This window comes from Canis lupus, chromosome 2, assembly GCF_003254725.2.
Source record: "Canis lupus dingo isolate Sandy chromosome 2, ASM325472v2, whole genome shotgun sequence".
NCBI classification, from domain to species: domain Eukaryota; kingdom Metazoa; phylum Chordata; class Mammalia; order Carnivora; family Canidae; genus Canis; species Canis lupus.
Genome location: NC_064244.1, coordinates 34117295 through 34130095, shown reverse-complemented (window position 1 = coordinate 34130095; position 12801 = coordinate 34117295). Strand labels below are relative to the sequence as shown.

At 36.7% G+C, this 12801-nt stretch overlaps 1 protein-coding gene across 7 annotated transcripts in view; it reads left to right on the top strand.

Annotated features, from left to right (window-relative positions):
• Positions 1 to 12801, top strand: part of PFDN1 (prefoldin subunit 1) — an 81576-nt gene that overhangs the window by 12782 nt on the left and 55993 nt on the right. For 4 of the 7 annotated variants that reach the window (XM_049101799.1, XM_049101798.1, XM_049101804.1 and 1 more), the window contains exons 2-4: positions 3057 to 3507; positions 5894 to 6060; positions 9733 to 9759. In XM_049101799.1, coding sequence (XP_048957756.1) covers positions 3475 to 3507; positions 5894 to 6060; positions 9733 to 9759 — 227 coding nt within the window. In that variant the 5' untranslated portion in view covers positions 3057 to 3474. The remainder of the gene's footprint in view (positions 1 to 3056; positions 3508 to 5893; positions 6061 to 9732; positions 9760 to 12801) is intronic. The other 3 variants (XM_049101803.1, XM_025445044.3, XM_025445045.3) reach the window with 1 other exon arrangement.

Here is a 12801-nt window from a genome sequence, read left to right as displayed (position 1 = left end):
ATGTCTAAAAAGACACCAAAGAAAAGACAAATTTCTAAAAAAATCATGAAAAGCAGCCTGACAGGACTTTTTATTAGTATGTAAAAGCCAGAAGACTATGGAAAAATGCCTAATAATTGTGAATCTGTAATTCTGTACACATTTAATCTGTCATTCAAAATGAAGGGTGAAATTAAGACAATTTTACATATACAAAGTATTTTACTTTCAAATGGCTACCATAACTAAATACTACAAACTGGGTAGCTTAGAACAACAGAAATTATTTTCTCATAGTTCTAGAGGTTAGATGACTGAAATCAAGATTTTGACACTGTCATTATCCCTCTATAAGCTATAGAGGATTTCTTGCCTTTTCCAGCTTCTGAGAGCCAGAAGCATAACTATAATCTTCACATGGCATTTTCCTACCTCTTTACACAGTCCTCTTTCTGTACATGTCTATGTCTGTGTCTAAAGTCCCCCTTTTTATAAGGACACCAGTCATTGTGTTATGGTATAAATGTTTGTGCACCCCCAAACTTCATTTGTTGAAATCCTAACTCACAAAGATTATGGCATTAGGAGGTGGGGCTATTGGGGGGTGCTTAAGTCATGAGAAAGAAACCCTTATGAATAGGATTGATGTTCTCATAAAAGAGACCTCACTGAGATCCTTCACCTTTTCTCGTGAGAACACAGAGAAAGAGGTCAGAGGTCTGTAATCCAGAATAAGACCCTCATCCAACTGTGCTGGCACCCTGATCTTGAATTTCCACTCTCCAGAACTATAAGAAATAAACGTTAGCTGTTTATAAGCCACCCAGTCTGTGATATTTTATTATAGCAGTCTGAAGGACTAAGACATAATGGTTTAGGGCCAGCTCAACAACCTTACTTTAAGGTTTATTACCAATATAAAGATTTGATTTCCAAACAGATGACGTTTGGATTTACTTCAACTCATCTTTTTTAGGGGGACACAGTCAAACCCATAACATAAAGGCCAAGAGTTTATTCTCTAAGCCTCTTCCTGAAAGAATCTACTAAAGGATTTACTTCATCAATAAGAAAATTGAACTCAGAAGGAAAGAGTGGTATGCAAAAGGAACGATGATCAGAAAAATTGAGAGAAGATTCTTTCCTAAGGTCACACTGCTCTTAAGTCGTGCAGGAAGTACTTGAACCCAAGTTGTCTGATACCTTAGCCTATGCTTCTAACTTTTACTTTACATATGTCTCTATGAGGAGTGTTTTAAAATCTCATGAGGTAATGTACAGGAAAGTGTCTGAGACTTTCTTTGAATTTTAATATTCAGTAATTATTTTATTTATTATCTATAATGAAGTTCTAAGAAGGTCTCAGTGTAGAATTAGGCTTTTCTTTTCTTTTTTTAAAAGATTTTCTTTATTTATTCATGAGAGAGACACAGAGTGAGAGAGAGGCACAGACACAGGCAGAGGGAGAAGCAGGCTCCACGCAGGGAGCCCGACGTGGGACTCGATCCTGGGTCTCCAGGATCACACCCTGGGCCAAAGGCAGGCGCCAAACCGCTGAGCCACCTGGGCTGCCCCAGGCCTTTCTTTCTTTACCAAATTAGAGCGAAATGACAAATTTTCTTCTGAAGAATTCATTCTTACTGTTTATTTTGTATTTCTTCCCTGTGAGGTACTGTGATAGGCGTCCTGGGTATAAGTGGGAGAACCATTATTTCATAGTTCTTTATTTCAAGGAGCTTACAGTTTGCTAAGAACTTTTTTTCAATATTTTATTTATTTTAGGAAGAGAGAGCAAGTATTAGCTGGAGGGAGGGGCAAAGAGGGAGAGGGAGAGAGAATCTGGAGTAGACTCTGTGCTGAGATAAGAGCCCTACTCAGGGCTCAATCCCACAAAGGCAAGATCATGACCTGAGCCTATACCAAGAGTCAGATGCTCAACTGAACCACCCAGGTGCCCCTGAATTTTTTTTTTCCAGGTAGGAAGTATCATGTACCTGAGAAAGTAATGGATGTAGCCTTGGAGAGAGTTCAGAGGAAAGATTATTTTTGGTCTGCGTGATGAGTGATACAAAAAAGCAAAAAGATATTGGAAGAGGTGGCCTGCTTCCTAGAACTTGAAAGACAAACATAATAATGCTAACTACAAAAAAAGAATAATAATGCTAACTACATTAACTTAACTATTGAGTACCTACTGTGAGCACAGTGCTATGCTTGGAGCTTTTCTTGGTCTTACTTATTCCCTACAATGACACTGTGAGGTCAATATTGTTACTCTCCAATTAAATGAAGATGCAGGGGCAGCCCAGGGGGCTCAGCGGTTTAGCACTGCCTTCTGCCTAGGGCCTGATCCTGGAGATGTGGGATCGAGTCCCACATTGGGCTCCCTGCATGGAGCCTGCTTCTCCCTACCTCTGCCTGTGTCTCTGCCCCTCTCTCTGTCTGTCATGAATAAATAAAATCTTTTAAAAAAATAAATGAAGATGCAAACTCTATTGTCACACAGCTATTGAAGTGGAACCAGACAGACCTAGGCTCCAGGTAGAGCAAGCTTTGAATTCAGATCTGGCTGGCTCCAAATTTCCTGCCCTTTCCCTTCCCTCTCAAATTTTTAATGTAGGCAACACCTCCATCTCTAGTTTCTAAAAGTCTAACTACTAGTCATTCTTCTGGTTCAGCTGCCAGGTCTTTTACAGCAGATCCTCAAAATGTAGTCTGCAGGTAGACTTACATCAGGTCATCAGGTCATTTTGTGTTTGTGTAAACACAAAATTCCAAGCCTCCATCTCAAAGATTTTAAGTCATTAAGTTTGGGATGAGGACCAGAGAATCTATATTCTTTTTTTTTTAGTAAGATTTATTTATTTGAGAGAGAAAGCACTCTCACAGGGGGTAGGGGCAGAGGAAGAATCTGAAGCAGACTTCTTGCTGAGCGTGGAGTCCAACTCAGGGCTCAATTTCAGAACCCTGAGATCACCACCCAAGCAGAAACCCAGTTGGACCCTCACCTGACTGTATCACCCAGGTACCCCCCAGAGAATCTGTATTCTTTTAACAAATTTATTTGGCCTCTCCAGAACCACTGTGCCTAGAAAGTCTTCCACCAGATTTCAGTAGAAATACATTCTTTGGAAGAACGCGTACTAAAACTTCTGGATTTCTCCATACTGGCATTCTTGAGGTGTAGGCTGATTCTCGGATTTCCCCGAGAGCACAGGGACTCGTTGAAGTAATGAATGCCTGAAGATGTTTTGGCCTTATCTACATACAACTCTATTCAACGAGCACAAACTAAGCTATTTGTCAAAGTGCTTAAAACCACACTCAAAATCTGTGTGCCAAGCCTGATAAGTCACGTGGAGGAAGACGTAACCTGCGTCCCTAGTATTTCTAGAAGCCCTGCTGGTCCGACTCATGCGCAGGCGCAGAAGGAGGCGCGCCCCTCCCCCACCCTCTTTCTGACTCCGGCTGCGCAGGCGCACCGAGTGAACCAAGATGGCGGCTCCCGTGGATCTGGAGTTGAAGAAGGTAAAAGAGGGTCCTGACCTGCCCGAGTCTTCTGTTTGGGAAGCTAAGGGGACTGTGGATAAGAATATCAAATGAAGCTCGAATCCTGAGGAAGGGAAGAGGCCCCAGGGAACTGGGGAGTGATTTCCCAGAGTCCTAAGGCGGGTCTAGGTCGTAGGCTGGCGGGAGGCGAGCAGCTCTCTCTGGGTAAGAGCCGGTTGGGCTAGTCTGGATAAGGCTGGCGGGCCGGTGGCTGGCGGGTCTTCTGGTTCTGAGCGCCAGAGCCTTTTCGTTGTGTGGATCCTTCAGTTCCATAGCAAGGCCTGAAGTTCCATAGCATTTCAAATTGGAGCTCCTTCGGGGAGCTTGCTCGAGCTGAGGCATTTGTAATTCTAAAACTTCATTTGCTTTGGAAGACTTCAAGTCCACCCAGTGTTTTTAGGCCACTTACTCGATCCCATACTTTAAAAGGTCGCAATATTTACGTACCGTTCAGAGTTAGTTTCATAGCAATGCTTTAACTCAGGGCTTTAACTCCCAGCCCTCCCTCTATTCCCCTTTTCTTGAAGGACTTGTCAAAAAAAAGAAGAGTCCGTAAAATTTTCCAAATAAAATTGTTATCAGAAGGATTTGGATTTGTCTCTTCAAACAGTTGCTTATAAATGTGTTTTACTCAAAATGTTTTTTGCCATCTAAGGCTTGTCACGGAAAGGATCCTGGACCTTATCTCCTTTAATCCTGTACTTTTTCTGGAAAAGGAAACTGAATTCCAGAAAAGATTTAGTCAAAAGTTGGGACTAGAATCCACTATTCTCTACGCCACATCTTTTGATTATTAATTTAGGTTCTCCAGAAGAGCAAATTTTACGTCTTAACACTACTTCTGGTCAACCTTTGCATATGAACTAGGACAGCTGAAATAGTTGTTGCTCCTAATAAATGAAGCTATTTGTTATTGCTCTGTGGATTGTATGTAATGTGCTTTTTGTATTTCTTCTTTTGAAACTTGTAAATTTAGTCTTTAACGTGGTGTTCCCTAATACCCTAACATCTCAGTTTAAACAATATACCAGCTTCCTTAACAAAGTGTGTACAGAACAATCAGGTATTACCTGGAATTTTACATGCAAAACAAAATTCATCGTAAGAAATCTTAACACATTCTAAAAGTTTACCTTTCTTCTGTTAAGGTTCAAATGTAAATCAGAGTTTAGTGAAAGCAATAGAATACAGCTGTGAATGGATTTACCTCCTGGTATTTGAATTAGTTTCTTAATAGAAACCCTTGGACAATGACTGCAAATGATTGGAGACCTTAATTGGATAGTTTTGACGGCTAATTAAATTAACTAAAAAGGAAACTTGTTTAAAGGTTTTATCTTCTAGTATCTTTATAAGGTTTTGGTGTTGTTTTTTTTTTTGTTGTTTTTTTTTTGTGGAGACTAATAGGAAATTTCAGGCACCTCCAGTCTCCCCTGATTAGTTTTTAAAAACTTACTAGTCATCAATCAGAAAAAAGTTTAGTAGCCTTTGCCGTGTATTGCAGTCACAAATGTTATTATTAAGGCATAAGTTTGACAGCATCTGAAAGTCATTCCCAAACTTAAGAGTATCCAAGAACTATGTTTATCTTTGAGATGTGTACACGAGGGGTCAAATTTGGCTTGGTATTTGTGTATGAAGATCATGATGCAGTTCTACCAATGCTTTGTTTTCTTTGTTTCTAATCTTTATCTCAAAAATATTTGTATTTTGAATATTACTGTAGACAGTAGAATAGAAACATTCCTGAACTAGGGGTCAGAAGAAATGGATTTAAGTACCCGTCTTTCACCTGATAGTTGTTGAACTCTGTGCAGGCCACTTATATCTCTTTAATAAATTTGTAACTTTAATTTGTAAAGAGTGATGATGAAACTGCCATCCCTAACTCATAGGATTATTGAGAGGACTAAATGAGATATTAGTAATTCCTCAGTGTTCTCATATTAATATTCCCTTGTTAGTATTTCAAACAAATAATGGGAAAGTGTTTTGAAACATAGTCATGTAACACAAATGAAGTAAGTCCTTGTGTTTACGGTTCTTGTTTTGAATCCCTGGGTTTCATCCTCTGACTCTTGCATTTATTGTTTTTATTACTCCTTGGACACCTGCTCCTTCATATGGTTATTTAATGTGCATTTGTTCTGCTTCAAATAGACTGCATCTTCTGAGGACAAGATAAGTTCATTATTTAGTATGGTGGCTTGATTGTTTACAATCATTGACTTTTACTGATGTTTGTGTTGGTAAATTTAACAGCTTTGTCTCTGGTTAGCATGCTTTATTTTAATATATTTGGATTTGATTTAAGTGTCTCCTATAAAATGTTTCACCCACTAAATCAAGGGCTTGTTTTTGTTAGGCCTTCACAGAACTTCAAGCCAAAGTTATTGACACTCAACAGAAGGTGAAGCTTGCAGACATACAGATTGAACAGCTAAACAGAACGAAAAAGCACGCACATCTTACAGATACAGAGATTATGACTTTGGTAGATGAGACTAACATGTATGAAGGTGTAGGAAGAATGTAAGTAAAATATATCCTTAAGGGGGTTGTTAACGGGAGAGTTTTTGTCCAGAATTTGTTCATTTTAAAACTTGGGTTAAGAGGTACCTGGGTGGCTCAGTGGTTGAATGTCTGCCTTGGACTCAGGGCCTCAAATTATGATCCCAGGGTCCTGGGATTGACTCCCTCATCAGGCTCTCCAAGGGGAGCCTGCCTCTGCCTCTGCCTATGTCGCTGCCTCTCTCTGTGTATCTCTCATGAATAGATAAATAAAATCTTAACAAAAAAAACCACCTTGGGTTAAAATATACAAACTTTGAGTAGCTTTGAGGATCATCTAGTCAGATACCTCCTTTCAAAAAATGCTAACTAAACTCCAGATAAATATGTTTAATTTTAGACTTTGAAGTACATTTCTTAAATATTTTCCTGTTCTTCTTTCTATAATCAGATAGGTACTTAAAGTGTATAACTTCAATGACAAATACATGACTTGTCAGGAAAAGATGTAATTTTGTGTGTAAGATTTAAGTAGATGTAGTTTTAACTTCCCTTATCCTATCTGATTTATTAGGAGTTGTACAAAATATGGATCTTTCAGGTCTTTGACCAGTGTTGTAAAATAAAAATAAAGATTTGTATATCATTTAAATACAGTCATTCTATCAAACATGAGAAATCAAATAAGCTTGTTTACCTTCTGTTTGTTCTGTTATATTATTAACCACCTACATTGAACTTTTTTTTCTTTTAAGAGATAAATTTGAGAAAGACTGCATCTCTCACAAGGGGAGAATAGATCTGCTTCGTGTTCTCTAAGCAGTAAATACGGAATGGAAAAGCCTTTAACTACAGGTCACATTCCATTACAATGAGCTAAAAGGAGAAGACTGATTTTTTTCTTAAGCGGGGGAGGTGCAAGAGGAGGGTTTTTCTGGAATTTGGTCTTTGAATATTATTTAGTGAGTGGACCATTACTACAAGTTTGGGGATCTTTTAGTTGAGTGGAATTTGACCTTAGTCTTAGGATGACTTGTTTTGTGATTGATTTGAAGAAAGCATAACATGTGTAACCATTAGTAATGGCTTTGGAATGACATCATGAGAAGTAGACTGTGCTCATGACTAGTTACTCCATTTCTTTTTGAAAAGAGATATATTATGATAAACATGTGATTTGCTTTCTTAGCATAAACAATGTGTTACAAATAAATTTTATCTCTGTAATTCATAATTTTCATTTTAGCTTATTTTTAGAGGAAGAGAATCCCACTTTTAGAGTTTGCTTACTGGGACACGAAATAATTGGGATGATAACAAAGTAAAACCCTTAAATATCTGTCTGTGTAGTATGAGGTGCATTGTTGGCATTCACTACAGGATAATTTTATCTTTAATGTGAATATCCTTGGTGTTAAAACAGTAATGCTAGCTTTTATAGCATGTTTGTTAACATGTTACACCTGGACTTCATGTCACAACATTAGCTTTTGCAACAGTTAAATAATCTCTTTTGCCAAAAATAGCAACACTCTTTTGACTGTCTTTGGCCTTTTGAGCTATAATGAAATTTTTAGTTTTAATCAGAATAATTTAATTTATTAAACGTTGTGCAGAAGTGCTAGGGTAGTTGCTTTTTTTGCATACTGCCCTAAGTGCTACAAATAGGTTGTATTCTACACATAGAAGTCTAGAGTTAAAAGGCTGTGATATTATTTAGTTAACAGTAAAACAGTAGTAGTATTTCAGGAAGATTTATCTCATGTAAAAGAAATATATAGTTTTAAGTGTTTGGATAAAGTGAAGCCTACATAATTTCAAGCTTTGGTTTTCAATTTGACTCTTGTGCTTTCTGCATCCCACTGGGAGTGCGAATATGACCCTGCATTGTAGGGGCATGTAAGGTGAATAGCGTTTGTTGTTTGGCTAGAGTATTAGTGCCCTCAGGAAGAAAAGACTTGCTGAGTATTAGTCTGGTCATGAGGATGTTCTCCTTTGATGCTAAACCTGAAATAACTATTTCTGAATTTATAGTCTTGAGTAATCTTGAGTATCATTGTGATTCACTTCTTTAATTCTAGTCTTTACCTTAATTTGTCTTTTCCTTTTTGAGTATTATTTGGGAATTCTAGTTAAAATACTAATTTTTCTCAAGCTGTTTTAAAACCATGAATTATAAAATCCTAGACACTCCATTTTTATTTTAGTACCTGCAGTAGATTTTTCCCATTGATGAAATTCAGGCTTCATTGTATCTTGCCTAGATTATTGCAATAGCATTTTGATTGTTCTTTCTGCCTTTGTTTTGTTTGTCCAAATGCACTCTTTATACATCTGCTGAAATTGATCACGTCCATATTTTTCATAAAATTCTTTGATGCCCACAGGATAAAATCTAAATTTACTAATCTATCATTCGTATTCATGCATAATCTGTCCTCAGTGTACCCCCTTCACCTCAGGTCCTGCCACTGTCTTTTCCCAAGCTCAGGATAGCATGTAAATTTCATGTCATGGACTTCTTGCATTGATTTTGAGTTATCTGTTGAGAAGGAGTTTGACTCCCATGTGGGCTTTAAACATGTTTTAGTTGATTAGTAATGTCTGTCATGGGTGAAGGTAGAAGAGTAGTAATTAGCACATGTACCAGAAATGGTTGCCCCTACCTTTTTTCACAGGGCTTTGTCACACAGGTTTTTATGCTTTCTTGCTTTTACTCATTCTGCCCTTGGCCTGAAGTATCCTGTTTTCCTTGTGAAATTCTTATCCTTCAAGACACAGCTCATCTCTGAAGATTTTTGTGTCCTCCCTTACAGACGTATTTATACTTTGCTGGATGATAGCAGAGCTTTTGTTCCTATAGCTAGTAGAGGGGGGAGAGAGAGAGACAGAGAGAGAGAGAGACGATTGATTTCTAAGTGGATAATTTTTCTCAACTAGGTTGTCAGTTCTGTGAGACCATATACATATTTTGTTGCCTCAGTTCTCGATATGATGTCTGGCACAAAATAGGTGTTAAATGTGTCTTGATTTGAATTGAGTATAATTCTTTCTCTTGTCTAAAATAACTGCATTTTCTTTTGTTTCTTTAGAAAGAAAATGAGTTTAGAAAGTTGGACAATTAAGAATTAGGCTTTCTTATTCTCTTTTAAAATATGATTAAACAGGGGTGCCTGGGTGGCTCAGCTGGTTAAGCATCTGCCTTCAGCTCAGGTCATGATCCCAGAGTCCTGGGATTGAGCCCTTCATCCAGCTCCCTGCTCAGCAGAGAGTCTGCTTCTCCCTCTCCCCTTGCTTATACTCTGCTCCCTCTGCTTGTAGTCTCTTGTCCCCCCCCCTCTCTCTCTCTCTCTCTCAAATGAAATCTTTAAAATAAAATATGATTCAACCAAGGTGAAATTGTATAAGTAATATTATTTTGACTAAGGTCAGAGGAGTTGTTACTGTCGTTTGGACAGGATTAATTCTTTAAATTTACCAAGAAAGTAGAACAATTCTAAATGCCAACCAGTTGCAGAGATGTTCATTCACAACTGACAATATAGAAGAACCGAAGCCTTTAGAATTATACCGAGGCCAGTATAATCCTTAGAGAATAAAGACTATTCTTTGCAGAATACTATCAGTATAATAGTGTCTCTTTTACCTTCCTCATTTTCTTTTTTTTTTTTTTCCTTCTTCATTTTCATATAGGATGGAAGTCAGATTTTCCTTTATAGGGTATGTATTTTAATCAAATCTTGCAAGCTCACATGTCTTTCAAATCATAAGTATGGAGAAATTTGGTAATGTTAAATACCTCTCATATACAGCTAATTTTGGTTTTAAGCAAGAAAAATCAAGCTACAGGGTAGGAGATGATGAATTGCTGTAGAATGTAAGTTCTCCATATTCATTGCTCAAAGCTATATTCCATCCAGTCTCTTGGCGTGTTGCCAGTACATTTTAGTTCTCTTACTTCATATTCTTTGGAGAGGCTGTTATGTAGCCTGATACTACTACCACCAATTTCTAGTTTGGCTACTTAAGCTGTTTGTGAGCTGACCTCACCATACTGCTTTGAGAACTATGATGAAAGTTACAACTGTGGAATGATCTGTCTGAATAGTTGCAAGTGTTTGTCTTTGCATCTTTCTAGCATGCAAGAAGGGAATAGACATAATTCTCAAATATTACATGGATGTTTCTTGTATCTTCATGAATAAGAACAGTTTATAATGGTTTATAGGGATTTTCTTCCCTTTTACTGTGCACACTAGAAAATAAAAGAGTATTTTTAAAAAATAAGAATGATATTTGAAAGTACATGTAAAGGACATTTAACCATGCTGGTATTTGGAAGGACCATCATTAGAATAAATGTCAGACTTATTTTTATTAGCAGTAGGTGTGATGTCAAGTTTATTCTATAATTTTAATGTCCTTTTACTTGAGCATTGCATAAATTTCTTCTTTTCCAAATAGACAAATGAAGCTTTTAATTTTTTTTAATATGGGATGAACTTGAGTAGATTAGCCTTTGAGAAGAATGATTAGTGCCTTTTTAAAACTTGAACCTAACTAAAATAACTTTGTACCATATTTAAACCAATTTAGAGGTATGCCACCATTCTGTGGGTATTTTTTACATTTAAGGAACTAAGAATGAACAATGGTATAAATCTACCAACTAGATAAGTGTCTAGCAATGCAGAAATTGCTGTTTGGGAGCGGTGTTGCTATTTCTACTTGTTGAAGTAATTTGATGGTTGATCTCTAATGGTTGAAAGATCCAGAAGTGTGGAACTTAAGATAACTGTGCCACAGGTAGAAAGTAAAACAGTAGATATATTCCTGATAGGTAACAAATTAACATCAACAACAAAAATCTTAAAATTTGAGCAACTTTTTAACTAATTAGGATTTAATGAATTCTTCATGACAGCTTGATTGAACTACCCTTTATTTAAAATACTATGTTGGGTTTGTTGTGATTTTGTTAGTTTGGATGTTGACCTGTAATTTGAATCATGACATTGAGTAAAGCCAAGTTGAAGTAATTTGCTCTTTCTCTGTTTTGTTATGTTAAATATTAATAGAAGGACATGGTCATGGTGCCTCCAGTTTTGCAACCATTTTACAATTTCATGTAACTGTAGAGTTGGTATTCCAGTCAATTTGAGGTAATTTTAAAGCCAGCAAAATAGTTGTACTAGATTAGGAAATAAATCACAAATCTTGGTGCAATAAATATTATTGATGTTATGGTAAAAATAGTTATATTCTTACTGGAATCAAGTTTGGTTATTTAGTGATTACTATAGGAGAAAAAATGTGCACATTATTTTTGTTGTGAGAGCACACTACGGATATAAATTTATTGGCTCCTTGTATGCTTTCTTTACTCCTTGTATGCTTTCTTTAAAGGTAATCTGTATTTTAGAAAAAAATGAAGCAAAGATAGCTAAGGAGTTGTTCTTACCTTTGAAAATTGTTTTTTAGATTTCATTTTAAAGGAAGAGGGGTTCTTGATGTTGAGCTGCTTTTATTAACAGACTGTGACCCACCCTTTTTGTGTTTTTATACAGAGCCATTTAAAATCCTGGCTTTCATTGCTCAGAGTTCTAAGGGGGGAAAAAACCCAACTTTTCCTGTTGTGCAGGGAAAAATGACTTCAGTCTTGTTGATACTGAGTATGTATATGACCCCAGATGGGCACACTCTCATCTTTCACAGATGCGATACTCTAGGGAGAGGAGATTTTTGAGTAATATTCTTAATTTCCTTAAGTAGTCAGTGATTTAAAAACTCAAATGTTCATTATAACTCTGCTGTAAGGCTGTGTGGGATGACATCACTGTTTTTGCGCCTGGGGAAGTTAACAAACATTTGCGTAGGAATTACATAGCTATGTTTCTTCTTCAGAAGAGTACTTTTAATAATTCTTTCCCTTCCTCCCCTCCCATGTCCTCCAGAATCCAGACTCACTGAAACACAGGAAGTTAGATTCAAAAATTGTGCTAATTAGAAGTTTATTGTAAAAAAGGAAAAGAAGTCCATTATTCTTAGCTTGGGATGTAGAAACATGCAAAAATAAAATTTTTATTTAATGTGTCCTTGTAGGGTTACATATTTTAGGCTCGAACTTGATTTAAAAATGTAAATGTAATTGATTCATTTGGTTACTTGGAGGATTTGGCTTTTGTATTTCCTGACATCAAAAGGCCTGACTTTTTTTTTTTTTTAAACTGGCAAAGGATTAAACAAAACCTGCTTTTGTTGCACGAAAGTAGCAATTACTCAGCAACACAAGAGGATACTACAGTGTATTCCAATTGGTGATAAGGATTGATTTAGTAAACTGAGGGAAGGATGAAAAGTATCATTACCTTGTTCCTTATGTAAATAAAAGTTAAGGTAACAGTAACCTTGAACTACGTTACTTTGTCATTTGGGAATTATTTGCTGCAACTGACTTCAGCTGAGTTTCTCTGAAATGAAAAACATTCAGTGTTAAGCTGTACTGAGAATTTTCTGATTTTAGCTGCCACTTATCTCATAATGGCAAATTTAGGAACAATTTGCTATCTAATCTGTTTGAGAGAGGACTGAAATGGTCATGTCAAGGAACATAATCTGCTTAACGAAACATCCAAAAGGAGCTAAGAAAAAATATTGACCTAAAGGGGAAAAGTCAGTCCATGTATGTGAACACACACTTGGTAGTGACTTCTTAGTATTCTTTCCTGTTTATTGTATCAAGAATTGCTATGCGCTACAAAT